Source organism: Poecilia reticulata, linkage group LG7 (genome assembly GCF_000633615.1).
Source record: "Poecilia reticulata strain Guanapo linkage group LG7, Guppy_female_1.0+MT, whole genome shotgun sequence".
Lineage (NCBI taxonomy): Eukaryota > Metazoa > Chordata > Actinopteri > Cyprinodontiformes > Poeciliidae > Poecilia > Poecilia reticulata.
Genome location: NC_024337.1, coordinates 15,246,031 through 15,266,372, shown reverse-complemented (window position 1 = coordinate 15,266,372; position 20,342 = coordinate 15,246,031). Strand labels below are relative to the sequence as shown.

The 20,342-nt window shown below is 38.5% G+C and overlaps 1 protein-coding gene across 1 annotated transcript; it reads right to left on the bottom strand.

Annotated features, from left to right (window-relative positions):
• Window positions 1-776: 776 nt before the first annotated feature.
• On the bottom strand, window positions 777-19,138 carry vwa5b1 (von Willebrand factor A domain containing 5B1). Its single transcript, XM_008414724.2, has 16 exons — window positions 19,112-19,138; window positions 18,770-18,946; window positions 17,861-17,971; window positions 15,667-15,869; window positions 12,280-12,394; window positions 11,895-12,080; window positions 11,442-11,643; window positions 10,663-10,853; window positions 9,389-9,617; window positions 8,501-8,794; window positions 8,168-8,305; window positions 7,598-7,726; window positions 6,231-6,302; window positions 5,797-5,869; window positions 4,324-4,447; window positions 777-2,702 (listed from the first exon to the last, which is right to left on the bottom strand). Exons 1-16 carry the CDS (start codon window positions 19,136-19,138, stop codon window positions 2,106-2,108), a joined length of 2,868 nt encoding a protein of 955 aa, XP_008412946.1. The 3' UTR covers window positions 777-2,105.
• Window positions 19,139-20,342: the final 1,204 nt, after the last annotated feature.

The window sequence follows — 20,342 nt, the reverse complement described above, 5'->3', positions numbered from 1 at the left end:
CAGTATTCACCAAAATAAAGCAACAAAAACATGCACATTCTTCCATTTAAACCAGATTCATATATATATTTAGATGTCAACATACAGATTTAATATTTTCTTTAGCTGTTTGCATATTTTTCAGTCTCTGCTACACTTTAAGCCAAAAACATAAGTAATAATAACACTGTAATAGTAACAGACACAAGATAAAAGAGGGACAATACCACCAGTGAGAACCCAAATGCTTCTTGGTAAAATAATCTCTGCTTTTACGACACAGCTAAGTCCAAAAATGCAGCAAATATGCATCGATAAATTAAAAGAAATGTTTTCTCTTATTACTCTTTTGCAGCATTCCAGCCAGAACATCAATATGACGACAACAGCAGTGTTGCTCACATGTTGATGGAGACCGGTCCAACATGCTAAAACGTTAACACTGAATCTCCACAAACTCATAAACACGGCCCTCGCTTACGGAGATCCAGCGGGTGAGCCTGGCACCGGCGAGGTTACAGCTTAGAAAAAGTGTCTCTGACGAGCCTGTGATATGTCAGGAGGAACAGCACACACAAACAGAGCAAAACACACATTGTTCACCACTGCAACAGGAAAAGAAGAAGCTGACTCCAGAGCACTAACTGCTCTGTAGACAGTGCTTTTGCATCAATAACCCCTTGGATTGTTTTTTTCTTTAACATTTGGACACAATACAACCGCCAAGGTCAATATATATCTATAGGATTTCAGACCAACAGACCAACACAAAGTAGTGTAATGGAAATGTTTTTAGAAGCAAAAATCTGACAGGAATGTCATGCACTTGAACTCTGTTCCAGTAAATACCATTCATTACCACTGGAAGGCATCTAATTGGGGGATAAACAGCATTTTTATTTAGTACCCCTGAGTTAATACTTTGGAGAACCAGATTATAATGCTGTTACTGCTGGAAAACCTTTGTGGGATAATTGAACAGAGAGAAACTGAACAACAATTTTCAAGTTTTGGAACAAATTCTCAGTTTGATTTGGGTCTAGAAAAGGGTTCTGCATCACACTTAACTAAATATAGTTTATTTTGTGGAACAATTTCATTGAATTTCCAAAACAAAATGATACTAAAATTACTTTTAAAGCATTTCTTCTTGTTATTAAGTTGGTAAATGTGACTTTTACATACATACTTACTTTCTGCAAATCTCAACATCCCATAGATGACAATGAAATGTATGCACCCTCTTTCTTGCAAAAGTGTTATGTTTTCTTTATTTTAAAATAAAAAAACAGACATAAAAAGATATTTAAAATAACATTTTTCTTATAGTAGATATATACCAGAAATTATAAATTGCCTTTTTCATTTTTAATTACATTTTGTCTTGACTGAGGGTAAAAATGGTTCTTTGGAATGTAGAAGTTACAGAACCCTGGTCTGGACTTTGACTAGGCCATTATGATCCATCCATTTGCTTTTATGTAAACATGCTGACTGCAGTTTTGGAGATTATTCAGGTCAATGTGTAGTCCTAGTTTTCCCCCACACAGTATTCTGAAAGTCAGCCATAACTTTCAATTTTGGGCTCCTATTCTTTGTGTTTGTTGCGTTTAAATATTAATTATAGCTTTCTTTTAGAATTTACAATCTTCTCGCTTCGTTTCCGTAAAGGCCAGATTTGTGTAAGTCCTACCAGATGTTTCTCCCACCTGGATCTCTGCAGCTCCTCCAGAGTTACCTCTGAGTAATTTTCCTCTTGCTACTCTCACAAACCTGTGACATATTTTGAATTTTTACTGAAATGACACAAAGTTGGGCTGTATTTACTAATATTTTGCAATTTGTTGGACTGAATTTTACTTGAAAGTATCAGAGTAAAGGGGGCTGAACACTAATACATATTTCACTTTTGAGATTTGTAGCATGTAGCATTTTCCTTCCTCTTCAGAACAAAGCAGTATTTTGTGTTGGTTTGTCATGCAAGTTGGTAAGATAAAACAACTAAGGCTGTTGTGAAATTTAAAAAAAAGAAAAAGTTTAAGGGATATGAATACTTTTGCAACGTCACTGTGGTGGTACAGCCTTGGTTAGCATAGTATCATCTGGTATGGAGTCTGTTTAAGGCCTCAGACAGAGCCGGGGTTGTAGCAGAGCATGTTCAGCTGCAGGTTTTCATCCCAGTGTCTGAGGATGATGAAGAGCTGATTGGCAGCAGCCTTGATGGAGGCTAAATCTTTCCCCTCTGGGATGTCCTGCGCATTCAGCCACATGCTGGCTTTGGCCGCCACCAGCTCCCATTCTGTGAAATAACTGGCAGAGCTGTGCTCCAGCCAGGCCAAGGCGACGGCCGTTGCCCACACCATGCTCTCAGGATCCTGCATCCTCTTCATCGCGCTGCCAGGTGATGCCGTTTCTGAGAAAAACTGGGGTTCAAAGGCAGTGGACTGGCCCGCGTCCGGCCAGGCGTTTCTGGATGGATAAGAGGGGCTGCAGGTGCCAGCAGAGTGATCTGCTGCCGGCTGATAAGGGTCTGGCTCAAACGGGGATCTGGACCCGTCGTCAGTGCTGTCAGAGCGCCGGCTGCCGGAGTGAGACAGGTGGCCCAGGCTGGAGCGGTGGCTGGCGAAAGGCGACGTCCACTTCAGCTTGTCCATCGGCACGTTAATGGCTTCACAGAGAGCTGAGTCCAGGGGAAATGCGCCGCTCGCCAACTGCAACAACACCTGCACAGAGGGGAGTGAAATTATTCTCTATTGTTAGTCCTTCTAGAGGGAAATTTCAAGTGGTGTATCGTATTTACACTACAAATCATCTACCAATTATATTTGCTTTCAAGCGAAGCTTCAATAACACAAGAGGAGAGGGTGCACCTGAGCTCCTGATTTGCATGCACGCTCCTCGTCTGCACGGTTTTATATATTCCAATAACAATGGTCGTTACCAGCTCGAAACAGCCCCCCTTATTAAAGACTTCTGGGTTGTTATGGAGGAAAAAAGTCTTTCTGCGTATTTTTATTCCACGTATTTACTCTCAAAATGTGTTTTTTTTTCTTTCCATTAAATTTGTATTCATGAATTGGCCAGCATGTGTTGCATGATTAAAGCATCAGTCAAGGTCTCTGTTTGAGAACTGCATGTAGAATGCATATAATATTAATAATGCCCACAATGCAACACTAAAACCTAAATAATTTATATTTTCCACACTGAGTAAAATAAAGTCTAAAGGAAATTTACCAACAGTTGGAAACGAAACTGTAACCCCTGCACCCTCTGTACTGAGTCCCTCCACGAAGTAGTGATGTTATACAAATCCAACTATTAGTCCAGCTTTTCCACAAAAGTTTTCTGTATGCCTTTTTCTTATCACTGCAACTTGTTGAATCTTGACCAATTCGCTCAGCCTCCTTCTAATTTAACGACCTTTTTTACACCGTCTTTTGAAAAGCAAACCTGCAAGATTAAAACATTTGTGACGCCTTAAACGTAACTTTTTCTTTTTTTCTTTTTAACTTTTCCAATAAACATTTGAGATGTTCTGTTGAATTTTCTTATATTCTTCTTTTGCATTTTGACAATCCTCAGGATATGATTTTATTTGTACAGGGTGCCATTTCAAGAAAGTACTAAAAAATGTCATTTGCACTTTAAATGTTTACTATGTTAAAATCCCGTCTTTGTAGGTAAAGTTATGTGCAGCAATTTCAACTTTTTTTTATAATACAATGTTATGGCAAAAATAAAACTAAAAGAGGTTTACAACACTGATGGCAACATTTTGAAAAAGACGTCGCAAATTCAATACTTTTAGGCCACCATAATCACAAAACCATATCAACTTCCTGAAGGAACCGAATAAAGCGACTTTAGCTAAATGTTTTTTCAACGCTGGCCCTCCAGGCACGCCGCCCTGCAAGTTTTCAACATGCCCCCGCTTCAGCACACATGATTTTAATTGATGGCTGATTAACAGGGTCTTTGTTGAATTGCAATCATCTCAATGGAGTGTGTTGAAGCAGGGAACATCCAAAACATCCAAAACGTGCGTTGAGGACCACAGTTGGGATACACTGAAATAGAGCAAATATTTTTTTGTTTTTCAGACGGCCGTTTGGCTCATGTCAGAGTCTACACCAATAAGAAATAGTGATTGTCTAAATTTAATAATGTTTAGTTTTACAGTTGATGCGCATTGCAAATCAAAGGCTTGAATAGATTTGGAGAGACGCTGTACTCCGCATCATTCAACAACTGGTGTTTCTCGGTCACATTTTCTGCCATTAATTCATATCGGTGACACACCAACCTGCATGTTGAAATAAACAGAATGGATCTGGGGCTCACCAGGGGAATGTAGTCTTTGTTCTCATTTTCACTCTCTCCTATTGAATCGCCAGACTTGCTGTGCGTTCGACACATGAATCCTTTCGCAGCTCGGGTCAGGAGGCGAGTCCTGCTGAGGGCCAGCCTGACGGAGGAGGTAAAGAGGTAAAGCGCAGCAAACACAGATGCTTGCTCTGAATATTTCTCTGAGTTATCTTTTTCATATAAGGACCCAGAGGAGAGGTAAACAAGAAAAATACAAAGATTGAACATATTTGTACAATAATAATGCAAGAGTTTATCTGTTTTAAAGAATTGATCTTTTGTAATTCAAAGTTTCGCATTTAATTTTCGGCTGTATTTTTACTTCCTGCATAAAAAAAAGGAAAAATAAGTATTTTAAAATGATTGGTATATACTTTATTGCCATAGAAACCTGTCAGAAAGTTATATTTATTGCTATTTTTCTTTCTAAATTTAAATTTGAGGAAAATAATAAAATTATACCATAGCTCAACAGTATTTTATGCTAATTAGATGGAAACAAACAAATGTTGAACTTTCAGCTGATCAGACTCCAGCTTTTTGGGAGCCGTTTCTCTCTGCAAACTGTGACAGGCATATTTTATATTTTTTTGAAATCTCAAAATAAATGCTTTCATTTATTTTTCTAACATTTTAAGGTATGTTTCATGTGTGGCTGAAAAAATCTAAAGAAGAACTTTGAAGGAAATAGAGGACCTAACAACCACAACTAGTGGTTTCATTACCGACTTATTTTCTCCTTACCTGGAGAGCTGCAGATCAAGTTTACTTTAAAAGATAAACAAAATGTTTTTGTGTTGTTAGAAGTAAAATCTTACAATGCAAAACTTTATACATCACTATCAAAGTGGTATTTCCTGCAGATAATCATGTTTTCTGAAATGTCTGAAAAAGCTTTGCTGGAAGCAGCAGAATGTCATATTTGTTGAATGATTATAATAATTTTCTATTATATAGAACAATTGGTGATGGATAAAATACTTCCTGGATACTTTGAGAGCATGTCTTACATGTCCAAATACATATTTAGAGCGTTTTTTCTGGTCTGTCAGTGGCTCCATTTCATCAGAAATATGTGCAAAACTTTATCAATATTCCACAAATGTTGATAAAAAAACAATTTGAGACACTCCCATTAAATAAAAAACGCGATTAAAATCACAAGTGAATAAGTTTGTTCATGCGATTAAAAAACATGCCGTGCCATTAACCTCCAACTACTTCCTGTCTTCTTTGTGGTTTGCGCCTGTGGCAACATCTGGTTGTTGATCATGTGACTCGTGTGATGCAAAAAAATAAACCAACATTGATGCGGCCAGAAAACCACCTCATTCTTGCACCAAAGCATTTCAAGATTATGCAAATGTATTTTTGAAATGTCAAACTGGTGTTTTTTTACTGAATGCAGCTACAGTACATTTAAACACCAGCTGAACTTTAATCACATACCTGGCAGAAAAAAGACTCTCCACCGATTTCTGTGATTGGTCTGAAGTAACAGACGGACTCCTCTGTGGGGCGACTTGGAGACAAAGAGGCAGGCAGAAAAGAAAAAAAAGCAGAGGTCTGCTTATCATCTTTCACCATCTGGTAATTAACAAAACTACGGCACAGTGAGGTGTAACAGTGACGACAGAAAACATTCAACACACTCCAGCATCTCTGTCCTCTCCAGGTGAAACGTGTCTTGTTTGACATCGTCAGTTTGAGCCGAGATAAAAATTGCCGACCTCTGTTAACCTCTACAAGAGTAGGACCTGTAATGTCAGTGATTTACAGTTTCACATTTGGTAGAAAATGCTGCTGTGTGAGGCATGTCGAAGGTCTTAGTGGGGGAAAATTGAGGAATTGCAACAAATTTGCAGAGCGGCTGATGTGCTTACCCTCTGTGAAGCTGCATTTGTCCCAGCCGGCGGAGGAGGGGGTGCTGCATGGAGAGACGCCGTCCTCTGCATCTGAAACAAGAACTAAAGTCATTTTCTAAAGAACCATTACAGAAGAATACATTTTTTTCTGTGTTAGTTTATTTACAAAAACTCCAGCATCGAATAAGCCTGTCACTTTGTTTGGTGTGGCCTCGGTTTGAAACCTTTCACTCAGTTTGCTTGGTACTTAGACGGAAAATTTGAATTTCAAAGTCAGACGAGACAGAAACGATCTCGTAAACAAGAAATGAAACAATATCTTTCCTTTAATTGTCAGCTTTCCAACATTTTGGTTTGAATCATTAAAACCTTAAAGCTCCTCCATATCCAAGCCATCTGTTCTTCTTTTAAACCAGCATATGCTTGAACATCTCTTGCCCACATTAGCTCGTGCTGTTGCTATGCCATCACTGAGAATCCTTTTAAAAATGTTGTGTCCTGCTGCTGAAGTTATTTATAAAACAGCTCACAAAGTTCTCTGAGAGACACGTATATCTCACAGCTCTTTGCAGTTTTACATGAAAGCAGGTTTAAACTGACATAAACAAATGCAGTTGCTTTCAAACATGTTCACATTTTTACATATATGTTACACACATTTTTACATGAAGGATGAAGAAAAAATAGTTTATAATTCTGAAGTGGAAAGAAAATGATGCGTGGTTTTAAAAGTGTCACCTTCCTAAGATAATGGCCTAAGTCATTTTTGTCAAAAGGGATTTTTTTTTTTTTTTTTTTTTGCCAAAAATCACTTTTGGAAAAAAAAACACAAAAAAATCACTTACTAGGCATGCAATCCACCAATTGTATTGTTAAAAAATAGCCATATGAAGTCATTTTTCCATTTTACATGAGGCATGCAAGGGCAGGAAGTTGCTCTGGTCAGATGAGAACAAAGGTGAAATTTTTGGCCTTCATACCAAATTCATAACAATAACATTAATAATAACATCACCAATGCAAATGTTCATTTGTATGCTGATGTTACAGTTATGTATAGATCGAATGTATAGATTGAAACAGGTTTCTAATACTGTAGAGGTAGATTTTAATGTTTTAAAACCTATTTTAAACTCAGAAAGCAAAATGTTTGTTACACTCTAATTGGAAATCAACAATCAATCTCTCCTTGTCAGGTATTTTATCGACCACTCCCTCTCCATCAAGTCTCACATTCGATTATTATCCACAGATTTTTAGAATCTTGTCCTGCTTGACATTTCATACTAAAAAGGATTTGTTGAGGCCACTTTCATGCCTGTGCTTGATTATGGTGATGTGCATGCTTCATCACACAGCCTTGAAAAATAAATGAAGCCCCGTACTGTAAGGCAGGAGGACGTCTTCGGCTTCCTCTGACATGCCGCCGGACTGAGAACGGCCGAGCCCGATGGAGTACCCTCTGTTCTTCCTGCTCCCTGATCGAGACCTGGAGCCCCTCTTCAGGTTTGCACCTTCAAGACAAATGGAAGTCGTCACAACCTTGCTTGGCTCTGCAGAGTGCAAACACCACAGCAGACGTTTTTTTCAAACTGATTTTCACAGTTAAAACTCAGGAAAATGTACAACTTAACCTCAACCAATCCCATATTTACAAAATCAAACAAATTTGGTGTCAAGTGACTGTTCTGGAGCCGGAACATTTTAAAGATTATAACGACAAATTTGCAGAGCAGCTGCAAATGTTTTGTTGCACAAACCATCACAAATGCAACACAGTTCTTGATTTTGGTTGACCTTTCATGACCTCTGGAAACATCTTTAAAATGATAGCGACACAAACTAGATTCTTGCGGCACAAACGCAGCACAAAATGTTTGACACCAGCTTCATTTAATTTGAAGAAAGTGGGAGGGGGGGACTTCACTCAGGAGAATTAGAGCCATGTAACTCACCCGCATTAACGCATTCAACACATGTTGGCAAATACTCATTGGTGTCCAGGTCAATGGGGACAAATGCTGTGTGTTTGCTCAGAATATTGCAGGCTTTGCTAGTGTGAATAACGTAAACCTGGTACTTCCTGCCAGAACCTGGAAATAAAAAAAAAAACCATACAATACAAAAACCATGATGTATTAAGTAACATTATATGTCATTACTTTTTACTTCTTTAATGAATTGCACAAAATATACACAATAAAATAATTAATAGAATTTGAAAACCTCATCCTTTGACATTTTTTTACATTTTTTTCCAGTTGTGTCAGACGAGTTTCTAAGCTCACCTTGTTCTATCTCGGACTCTTTATCGGCCATGTGCTCAAAGTCGTGTATGATGGAGCTCCCGGCCAGGTGGTGAAACGTCTCGTTCCACAGCTCCTCGTGAACCTTTTCCTCACGTTCCCGGCCGCTTAGAAACGGCTCGATGTCAAAGACCACCTCCCACTTCATGGGTTGCCCACACAGCAATCCCGACACCACTGCTTTGCAGTCTCCTTTGTGATGGCTGGTGGTCCCCAGATGTGACATGTGGGTCTCTTGAGGGGTTTCTGCTTGACACATCTGGTGGCCATATCCATCTGAAATATCAGAGGAGTAACCGTTTAATGCATGAAAGCAGATTTAGGGATAAACTACCTGAAATACAATATTTTATTTATGAAGTGCTCAAACTTTCTTGTACCACCTAAAATATATATATCAAAAGAAATCCTGTGGTTAACAAACAGGACTCCAAGGTTATTTATGTGTGATTTTAACTGCATTTATTATTTACTGGAAATAACACAACTGTGAAATTGTGTTTTTTCTACATTAGTGGGATATTGACAAAGTTAACTCAACGTAACTTTATTCAGGCATTTTCAACACAAACCCCTTTTACTTGGGGCTTTGTGCATATACGTCCCATTTATGGGAAATTTTAACCTGTAATTTTACAGAAGAGCTTTGGATTCAACACTTTGGTGAACTGTGCAAAATTCTTTTGTTTTCTTTCATCCTATTCACATTTAAAGTTGCTTAAAAGTACTAAACTTTGGGCTTTTAATAGAAATAAGTATAAATTCTGCGCTAAAATGACAGACTTAACAAGCAAACATGTTTTTGACGCATTGTCTGACATAAAGGAAACATTTCCCATTAATCCAGAAAGGCTGTCTTTGTGTTCTCACCTGTGTCTCCAATGCTGCCAACGGAGGGGCTGTCCGTGGACGATCTGGACCCATCATCCCCAGCAGGGTTGCGAGCCACAGGCACCCCGGTGCCGTCGCTTGGCTGAGGGCCATCCTGTAGCTGGGGTTGGGGATGAAGCTCAGAGTCATCCTCCTGCTGCGGAGGCGGCTTGTGACCGGTGCCAGGTCGCCCTCTGAAGGACGAGGCGCACAGACCAGCCAGCTGTGGCTAACACCAGAAAACCCAGGTGCCATTATTGGGTCGATAAAGCGAGATACAGCATCAGCCCATTATTATTCTGATCATTTCTGTGAGCTTAAACAAGCTCTTTTGGATCGTATCAGGGGATGTTTGAGAGGGAGACTCTGCTGGTAATTTTTAATTAAAGAAAAACAAATGCCCATAGCCTGACGCCCAAAATTAGAAATTCACAGAGACTTGCTCAAGTATTCATATAATTTGAATTTTACAAGCACAAACTTTAGTTTATAAAAACAATAAAAGCTTATTTAAAATATGAATAATAAGATCTTAAGAACAAGACTATTTTCAGTATCTCAAAATTATGCACCATTTCTTTTATTGTTTGCCAATAAATAAAACACACCGAACCATGTGATTGCAACATGACAAAATGCAGAACGTGACTACTTCAGCACAGTATTTTCTTGATTTAACTGATTATAAACACAGAGCAGAAGCTCGCTGTGTGCCAAAACACAAACTAGACAGATAAATGGAGGCAGTCTGACAGACGGATTGTTGATTCTGCTGAGAAGTTCAAATGCCCCGAGGTTTCCATGTCTCCTGACCTCCTTCAATTCAAATAAAGATTTGCTACACCTATTCATTAAGTCTGATTAAGACAGGATTCTTGAATGGGATTTACCTGGAGCAGACACTCTTCCTCCTGTTAATTCTGTTTAGTCATGGCAACTTGCTTCCTGAGTTATTCAAACCTAATTGTGATTCATTAATTTTGCCCTTAATTACTGAGAAGGACACGTTAGTCTCTTCTTGATTATACTCCAATCCAGTCAGGGGTCAGGCAGCTCCCTTAGCTGCCAACTCTTTCTGAATTCAAATATCATTTTCTACTTGACAGCATGACGACTCTATCATTAGATAAATTCATAATATGCTGCTTTAATTACATGCTAGCGCTTTATTTTGTGTGTCGGTTGCAGGGACTTTAAGCAAGCAGCACACACTAATCAGATGTATGGAAAATGGTTGACCTGTTTTAGCGGTAGCTTTCAGCGACAGGTCATACCTGGCAGTCGTTCTTCCAGTGCATTTCCTGCTCGGGGCTCATCTGGCCTGTCAGGTCCTGCACTTTGCTCCTCCTCAGGGGATTCTTGGACACCACAGAGTTGGGGTCACTGGGAGTGAAGGATTTCTTTGCTGGGTTGTAGTCCATGAGCTGGTTTGTGCTGTACGCACGTCTCCTTGGTGATGTGTCATCTAAGTTCAAAAATTTACAGTCACTACATTAGAAACCAATGTTACACTTATGTACCAATAATAATTAAGTCTACAGGGTATTTTAATTAATACATAGTCCCATACATGAGCAGGTATAAGGTATGCATGGTAGGGTCCCAAAGAAATTGACTATAAGTTCATACTTGAATATTATTTATATTCATAAACATATAAATATTTTTATCCTGTTGAGATGTGAAGCAGGTGATTCAACCCGTTCAGTGGTTTTTAGCTTATTTGATCAAATTGTATTGATATCACATATCAATACAACTCACATAATTTGGACTTTATCTGAGTTGTATATAAAGAGTACATGTCTCATGTCTCATGTATACTCAGTACTTTAGTAGACATTTTACCAAATACTTTTTCACTCTTGAGTAATTTCTTGGATGGCTACTTTTAACTTTTGGAGTAAAAATATGTTGAAGTAGTGCTATTTTTACTTGAGTGTGATTTTTTTTGGGTACTCTATACCTCTGACTATGAGTAAACTATTGTTTAAAGTAAACATTCCTGCACTTTGTGATAAAAACAAAGGAAATCCGCTTGTGCAGTTCCTACCTGTAAGGTCTGGCTCTGTGATGACAAGGCCGCCCTCTGCCATGGCGTCCTGGAAGGAGTCATGCAGCGTGCCGCAGGGTGCTTCCCGGTGGGACCCCTGACTGTCCGCTCCCGTCTTCCCCGCCTCCTCCTCTTGTGAGTGGTAAAACACAGAGCTGGCTGACTCAATGGAGCGCATCATGCTGTATCGCCTCCTCTTATCCTGTTGAGATGTGAAGCAGGTGACTCACCCCGTTGAGTGGTTTTTAGCTTATTTGATCAAGCAATTCACAAGGCTTCATTTATTTATTTTTCCATTCAGAAAATATTTGTCAAGGACTTCCACTCGAGATTTACCTTCAAACTGTTTTGTAGTAACAGCAATTTTACAAGACAGTTTGTCAACCAGAAAAGGTTGCTTTTCTGACCCACTGGTGCATTAAACTAATCGTTACCCTTCAACAGGTGTCTTACAGATTTGGGGTTGTCGTGGTAACGGGTAGTGTCGCACACCACGCTGTAGCCAATCAGACTGTCTCCTGGAAAGAGGAAGGTGTTGCCAACAGGGGAGAGCAGCACCTCTTTGGTTTCAGGAAAGAGCCATTCGATGGAAATGTCACTGAGTACCGGGGACATGGTTTTCTTCAGCGACTTTATCATCTGTGGAGTAAAAACATAGAAATAACACAGCTTCTTGCTGATAGTTTCACAGAGGGGGTGGTGTCTCGCATATGATGTCTTAATGGGTATCAGTGGCAGGCACTCGATGTATTGAAATGGCTGCATAATGGCTCTCCGGTGGCCTTCAGAATAACTATAGATGTCATTATGAGTGACACTCCAGGCTGGAAATGTGTACCTTGGGCTGCAGCCTCTCTCCATCAGCCAGGAATTCAGCTGTTCCTTTGGAAACAGCCGCCAACCCCTGCACCAGCCTCCGGCACGCATTTTGTCCAATGCCGAATGTGAAACATCTGCACAGAAACATTAAAGGCAGCACCTTCAAGGACAGATCAGGAGATTTTCCAGCATAGCAACAGATGTGTTCACAGGATGGGTGCACATTTTCATCAAAAATGAAAGACACAATGCTAACAGAGTGTTGGAAAAATATCTTCTTGTGGTTTTCCAGATTTTGCCACTTTAGAACCAAAAACCTTTATGTGGGGTGGACAATAAAGAAGGACAAAATACGTAGTTTCCAAACTTCCCAACAAATAAAATTCCAAAATAGTCACTACAAATACAGGTGTAAATTAGCCTGGCAAAAACCAGCCCTTTGTTCTACGCTGTTTATTTTTGCACTGATTTTTTCTTGGCTATTGAGAAGTGATTGTTTCCTGGAGGCGTGGACTCAGTTGAAGTTTTACACTTTACCCAGTCGCTAATGTTTGTCTGTGACGTATGCAATGTGTCAGTTCAACGCTATGAAGCTACTATCCTCCACCACAACGAAGTGCTGAGCTAAAAAAGATGGTTGTTAATATTAATTCAATGTTCGGAAGCGTCAAGAACGGGCTGAACGACTTTGTTCACTTCCTCCATTGTCATTGCTAAAACTACAAACAAATTGAAATCATAAAACAGCGCCAAAAAGAAAAGTGATGTTATCATTCACAATATCTTCTTTTCGCAGATTGGTCTGGTAGAAAATCAATCCAGGCCAACGCGAGAAATTCCTTACAGACCAGTGAAAGGAGATGAGAATTGTCTGAGTAAATGAATGCAGACTCCACTTTTCTTTTATTTTTATTTGCTAAAAATGGAAAATAAATTATGTATTATTCTCACTTCCACTTGTGAATATGCCTAAGGAGTATGAATACCTCTGCAAAGGTTTGGAGTTCAAAGCATAATTTCATCTTTCATCAGGACTAAAGTTCCTCCCAGCTCTTACAGTTGAGTGAAATATGTTTTTTGTTGCATAACACAGTCAATATCTCAAAAATGGATGGCTCAGCTAATTGCATTGCACCAACACTCTCCTTTTGAATTTTTAATGACAAAGCATTTGCTGATTAGAGCGAGTGTGTCGCTTTCCATGCGGTTTAGATCCTGACTTGAGTCTTTTGGAGATTCATCCTTGTTTGATCTGGTCTCTGAGTGGCTGTGCTGATTTGTAAGCATAGAGCGATAATGACCTGGGAAGTGTTGATGAGTTGGCCGAGCTTTCCGCACCTAATGCAATTATCCTGGGGCAGTCATCCATTAAAAGGGGACGACAAAAGTCAATAATTTCCAGAAAACGACTCTGGACGGGGATTTCACAGCGTGAGTCTTAAATGCAAGCGGCAAAATAAAACGACTTCCTGGAGCGCTGCAGATTTGTTGTGTCATCAGCGCTCCCTGCAAGTTGACAGATGGAGCTCACATGCTGGTTTCTTATTTCTTCATTCTAGCATTCGTGCAGCTTTGTTGTGGCTGAAAGCTGCACAGATGTTCCCTCCAGGACAGATTTGTGATGTTGGATGCTTAAAAGAGGTAAAACGGGCTCCATATTCCCACATTTCATTTTAAAAGGATTACACCATTGTGGCCTGGTTTACATTTCAACACCTAGATAAACCCACACTAGTGATTTTATTTTGTGAATAAAATCACTAGTGGATTTGTCTTGTGGAGCATTAGAAGATGATGTGTTAATTAATTTAAATCTGCCTTAGCTCTACGTTTTTAAATAGCATTACAAAATCGAGGAGCTAGTGCCTTGCAAAAGTATTCACACCCCTTTAACTTATTCAGATTTTGTTACATTACAACTAAGATATCAATATATTTTATGAGGATATTAAGTAATAACATATCATTTTAAAGTAAAAAATAAACAACACATGGTTTTTGACATTTTTTGAGAGTTGAGAAATTCGAAAAGTATGCTTTTGTGCTTTGTCCCATTTATTCTGGAACCTCTAAATAAAATCCCCTGCAATCAGTTGCCTTTAAACATACTAAACAGGGCTTATATTTCTGGTCCAAGCATAATTTTTGCTGTTCTGTGAAGATCTCAAAGGTTTTTCAGAGAACATTAGTGAGCAAACCGCATTATGAAGATTAAATAACAGTAAATGGAGACGTTTTAGTTTTAAAATTGTAATCCAAGTTTTCACCATCTCAGAGAGGTACTGTTCAATCCATCGTCTGAAAATGTAAAATGTATCACATAAACAAAAACCCAAAAGACATTAAATGTTTGCATTCGCAGATTCCTATTAGTCATAAGATGACAGAGCGAATATGTGGAAGAAAATTGTCTGGTTAGATGCAAGCAAAACCCTAAAATACTATGTGTGGCCAACAGCTTAACCACAGTACGCAAAACTGGTACTCAATTAAGAGTTGCACAATTTCTAATATTTTTACTCAAGTAAAAGTAAAAAAGTATCTGTCCAAAAAATCACTTAAGTAAGAGTAGAAAGGTATTTGGTAAAAATGCTACTCCAGTACTGAGTACCTGAACGAAAGAAATCAATCATTTAAGAAAAAAACATTACATAATCACAGAGACCAAAATATAAAGCTATGTCAAAATGTTATTTTGAAGACCAAAATGAAAATTATTCATATAAAAAACATAATTACAAATTAACAAAATCAGGCATAAGGAACATTTTTCCAAATCAGTTTCTTTAAAAAAAACAACAAAAATCACTTATGAAACTTTAACAAAAAATGCCGGTGTGTAGTTTTTGTTAAACGTTCTGGTGTGAAGTTTTGGTCAAAATAAGTTTGTTCTTCATTCAGTGAAGTTACTTACAGCGGGTAGAGAATCCAGAAACTTTCCTCAAGTAAGATTACCAATACTTCATACCAAAACAACTCAACTAAAAGTAAAAAGTACAATATAGTGAAAGTAGTCCTAAAAGTATATTGTTCCAAAATGTTACTCAGAGAAATTTAAAAAGTTAAACAAGGTAGTGGCAGCATCATGCTGTGGTTACACTTAAATTTTGACAATCATTTATCATTTTTCATCTTTCTTTTAATTATACTACTACCCACTGCTTTGTGCTTTGTGTCAGATCCCAAAAGAAACAGGTTGAAGTTTGTAACTGTAATGAAAGAAAATGTGTGAAAGTACAAAGATGTGTGAAGGTGTGAAGCACATTTTTGATCAAACATCAAGGTTTCTACAACCCAAGACGCCTTTAACAAGAAACCCTGATGCTACACAATATTGACAACATTTCCAACAGCATAACTTATTGATCTGAGTCACTAAAAAAGATGTGTTGACAGTGATACTTGCCTGATACATCGTGCGTGGCTGCGGACCAGCTCGATAACCTTGCCTGTGTTGCTGACAGCTCCGTCTGTGAGCAGAAAGAGCAGCCTGGGGTGACCGCTGAACGTGGGCTGCCTCACAATCCAGGTGAGCGGCGCCAGCATGTTGGTGCCCCCCATGTCGGCTCTCATCTTCCTGACGTAATCACAAGCCTGCGCCAGGGCCTCCTGGATCATGAGGATGAGTAGGGGTTAGTGAAACACAGAATCCTATTCTCACAAAGAACACGAAACAGAAATGTTCAATTAGTTGAAATAAAAACACCAAATCATTAATGATTAAAAGTTATGAGTGTAAAACACATTAAAGTAGAATGTGATGTCATAAAGAAATAAACATGTAAAGCATGTTCATCGTTTATGTAACAGACATGTTTCTGATGTTTTGTATTTTTTTTTCCTCCTTTATTGTGAGGTAAACAAAACTAACAAGAATAGATAAACAGACTAAAAGAGAAACAAAATGTGCAAAAATATCACATATTAACTATGCACAGTACAGTATGTGTGTTGTTTGATATGGCAAATAAAATAAAATGACCATCAGGAATAAACTGGTGTTACGGCCCCTGGCCTCTTGAGGCTGTGCAGGCTCCCTTTTTGTTATGCAGGATTAGCTGGGAGAGCACAGCTTCCTGATTGGCTGCCTGAAGGCTGCAGGAGAGCAGCTACACCATTGGACCAGCAGAGAATTAGCAAGCGAATCAGATGTTGATGAGGCCCACCTGCACCATATAAAAGGCTCCTGAGTCCATTCAGTTGGGCGGCTAGTTGGAAGAGGCTTTGTGAAGCTGTCCCCCCTTGTTTTGGTGTCTCCAACTGCTTTGGGCAGTCTTTGAACTAATTTGGCCTGGTTTGTTTCTGCTTGTTCAGTTGAGCAATTTTGACTTTCCTTTTGTTTAATTTCATAAGCTAGAAGCTCGTGTTTGGGAGGCTTGGTGCTCCCCTTAGCATTCCCTTTGTGTGTGTGTGTTTTTTTTTTTTTTCTTTCCCCCCTTTTGGGTTATTTTGAGTTTACTTTGAATTGACTTGTGTGGGCATTTTGTAACTTTAATTTGCACTTAATATTCTTGAGTTTGTTAACCCCTTTTGTTTTGCATTAGTTGCGTTAAATTGTATTGTTTTGTGAAACTTTCTTTTGTAATAAATCATTTTACTTTCCACTTGTTACTCTGGACACATTTTATGTTGCCGCCCCTGGACCCCTAGACCTTGGGGGCGTAACAACTGGAAATAAAAAAAAAAGGTTGAAAAATGCTAAATAAAATAAAATAACGTACTTAGATGCAATAATAACAATGATGATTGTTATTACTATCATTATTATTAAATAATTAATTTTAGAAGTAAAAGTAGTATATTTAATAAACCAAAATGTGGAACCATACAGTGGTGCCCCTCTTGAAAAATGTTGGCCACCCACAGTCTTTGCTTGGGTCACACAGGCTTACCAGTCATCCATCTTTTATACCTAACAATATTTTGAACACTGACAAAAGTCCAGGAAAGTCAGCATGCCGGTTTGCAAATATAAATAGTCTGATTAATGGTTGCTATTACTAAAATAAAAACCAAGAGAATTAACTTGCTAACATAAATTCATCTACCTCTCAACACACATTTTATCAGAGAAATAAGCCATCAGCGCTACAACTCTAATTAAAAGGTGCTTATTTTGTATGAAAAAGTGCAAAATCCCTGCTACATAAACTGCTGTCTTATTTGAGCTTCAGTCCTGAGAGTAGCATTTCACCCATTGTAACAAAAACTGTTAGCTAAAAGGCAAACAGTTTGCACTTGTTGATTTAGATCTTAGCACTGATGTTAATGCCATTGATCTACTCTCTTCTCTGCAGACTGGATTTGTGTCACTGGGATTAAAGAAACAAGTCTCCTGGGTGAATTCATGCCGATAACACAGATTGGAAGCAGTTGACTCCAACTATGTGAAAGTCTTCCATTGAGAAAAATGTTTAACCTTCTAAGTTATTTAATTTAGCCCCAAACTGTACTCTTCTTTAATTCTTCATGCTATTATTCGTATCTCCTCTGTTATGAATACATTTTAAAATACTCTATCAAACCGTTTACTCCTGAATTGCTGAACCACAACTTTGTTTCAGGTAATTGCAGTACATGCATGCATTGTATACGTTTACCTCCTCGTAGTTCTGGCTGGTTGTGAAGAGTGATTTGAACATGGATCCAAATCCAACGATGTTGAAAAGGCAGCCGGGCACCAAACTCTTCAGGATAACCACCATGGCGTCCTGGAAGACAAAATCAAGAGCCAGTTTGGATTTTAAAACTAAAAACTGTCATCACTCATCATTGCAGCGAATGTTGCACTGATAAGTGAGCAGCATCACACCTTGTCATTTCACCAATCACTGCCTCTTCACCAGCTCAAGGGCAGTTTCTGAAATAATACCACTTAGCTCCACTTTCATTCAGGTGAGTAGCGCCAAGGCTGCATTGACTCGAACATGAATACGACTCAGAATTCAATTGCACTTAGAAAAGGAAAGAAAAAGAGTTTCAAAGAGGAAGGTCCCAGTTTGTTTGAGGATCTTTTAAAAGATTTGTGGAAAATTGTTGTTATATCTCTGTAAAACCCACTCAGACCGTGTGGTGTCTGACAGATCCAATAAAAAGATCAAATGTGAGTTTGTTTAAAAAAAATAAAAAAACAGCAGATGGCATCACCAGTCAAATAATATAAATGTTTAAAGAAAACCACATAAATAAATAAAAGTTGCAGAATTTCTCAAGTCTGGCTGAGAATATTCATTAAACATGATGCAACCTAACAGAACCTGCTAACGATGGATGGAGGGACGGACGGACGGTATAATATCCACAGACCACAGTTGTACACAACTAAAATCCCCCTTTAAGCCTAAAATTAGCCTTCAATTAAGCTGCTTTTAAAAATAAATGATGTGTTGATAACATAATTGAACAAAAATCAACCTTGATAAATCACAGCCAGAGACACAGGAAGTATTTATCTGTAAATAATAGCAGCTAATAAAACACGACGACACGTCAAGCTGAGGTAATAACACCTTCACACGGTGGATGTTGAGTCCGCTCATGCTGCCGCTTCGATCAATAAGGAAGATGAATTCGCCGTGAACTTTCCTCAGGTCTGAGCAGATGGATTTGAGGTCGGGACAAAAGTTCAGCATGACCACGGGGTTGTGGAGGATGTCCTTATGCAGCCGTCTGTGAATGACATCTACCTGGATGAAGAAGTGGAGCAGAATGATAAATAAATTACCGGGGGAGATAATGAACTCGAGAGGATTTGCAGAGAATTCAATACAAAATGCACAAGTGATCAGATTGACAAAACACATCAATTATTGAAAATGTGCAGGAAAAAAATCAGGCAGAATGAGCCTCGCCTTTGGAGTGTTTCCATAGAAACCCATTTTTATGGCTAAGTGCTCTTCCCCTCCAGTTTAGGTCTGCTGGTCACTTAATAGTCTCATCATCAAAGCTTGATGTGAATGGCCCCACGCAGAGATAATCGCAGAACTCAACCTAGACCCAGAGCAACAAGACTGTCTTTTATAATCAAAGAGCCTAGATGTGCACAAAACAGCAGAGTTTCATCATTTTGACCAAAACTGTCAGGTCAGAATTATTACCAAAGAAAAGTATAATTTCTAAACCAATTTACAATCCTAAATAAATTATATTTTCCTTTAGTAGTTAGATTTTTTTTGCAAAAAAAAAAAATGGAGCGTGTAAACTGTGTCACAAAAATTAAAAAGGAATTTGCATGTGTGCTTTATTAAAAAGAAATTCAAGTTGCACATTTTTGGAGGCTCAAAGTTAGCTATAAAACAAGATTACATTTTGGATAAAATTTTGGTCCAAATTTTGGACACTTTTTAGACACTTTTAATAAATTAAAAGCTGATTCTGGTTAAATGAGAGTAGAATAGTTGTGTTCCTGTTTACTGCGAGGCTATAAAGGAAATTCAAAAAATTGTTGTCAATCAATCAATAATTTATTTATGTAGTGCTTTACATAACCAATGTGTAGAAGACCAAAGTGCTTTACAGGATCAAAAAGAATATACAAGACATAGCAACAGGTAAATACAAAATACACAGCAAAGTGACGCAGAACGAGCGAGACAAAACCAGAAGTGTCACCACACATTTAATGTAAGTAGTAAAAAAAAACAGATTTATACTTTATATTGCATCGAATATTTTCCATTATAGGAATATTTTAACTTTTTTGTAATAATTTTGCCCTAATTAAAAATAAAACATCTGCAGTACAGTATGTTGATTAGCAGATCAATTGGGTGCTATTTTCACCCTGTGGTTTTGTACTATAAAGTGTCTGTTTTTTACTTAGCTTAACCAATTCTGATTAGTTTTTCTTCAAAATCGCTGGATTGTGCATTTTCCCATTCAAATGCTCAGAAGCGAAGCCGGTGAGGCAGCAGCGAGCTGAGCCTCACCTGGGATTACGCAACCTCTGGCTAACCGCACTGGCTGCCATTATATGACAGGATCAGGCACGTGCTGAGGGGGGGGCCTGGGTGTGCTTGAGCACCTGCCCTTTTTGCTCCTTGCCCCCAAGTGCCCTTTTGGTCAATTTTTATTATATATATA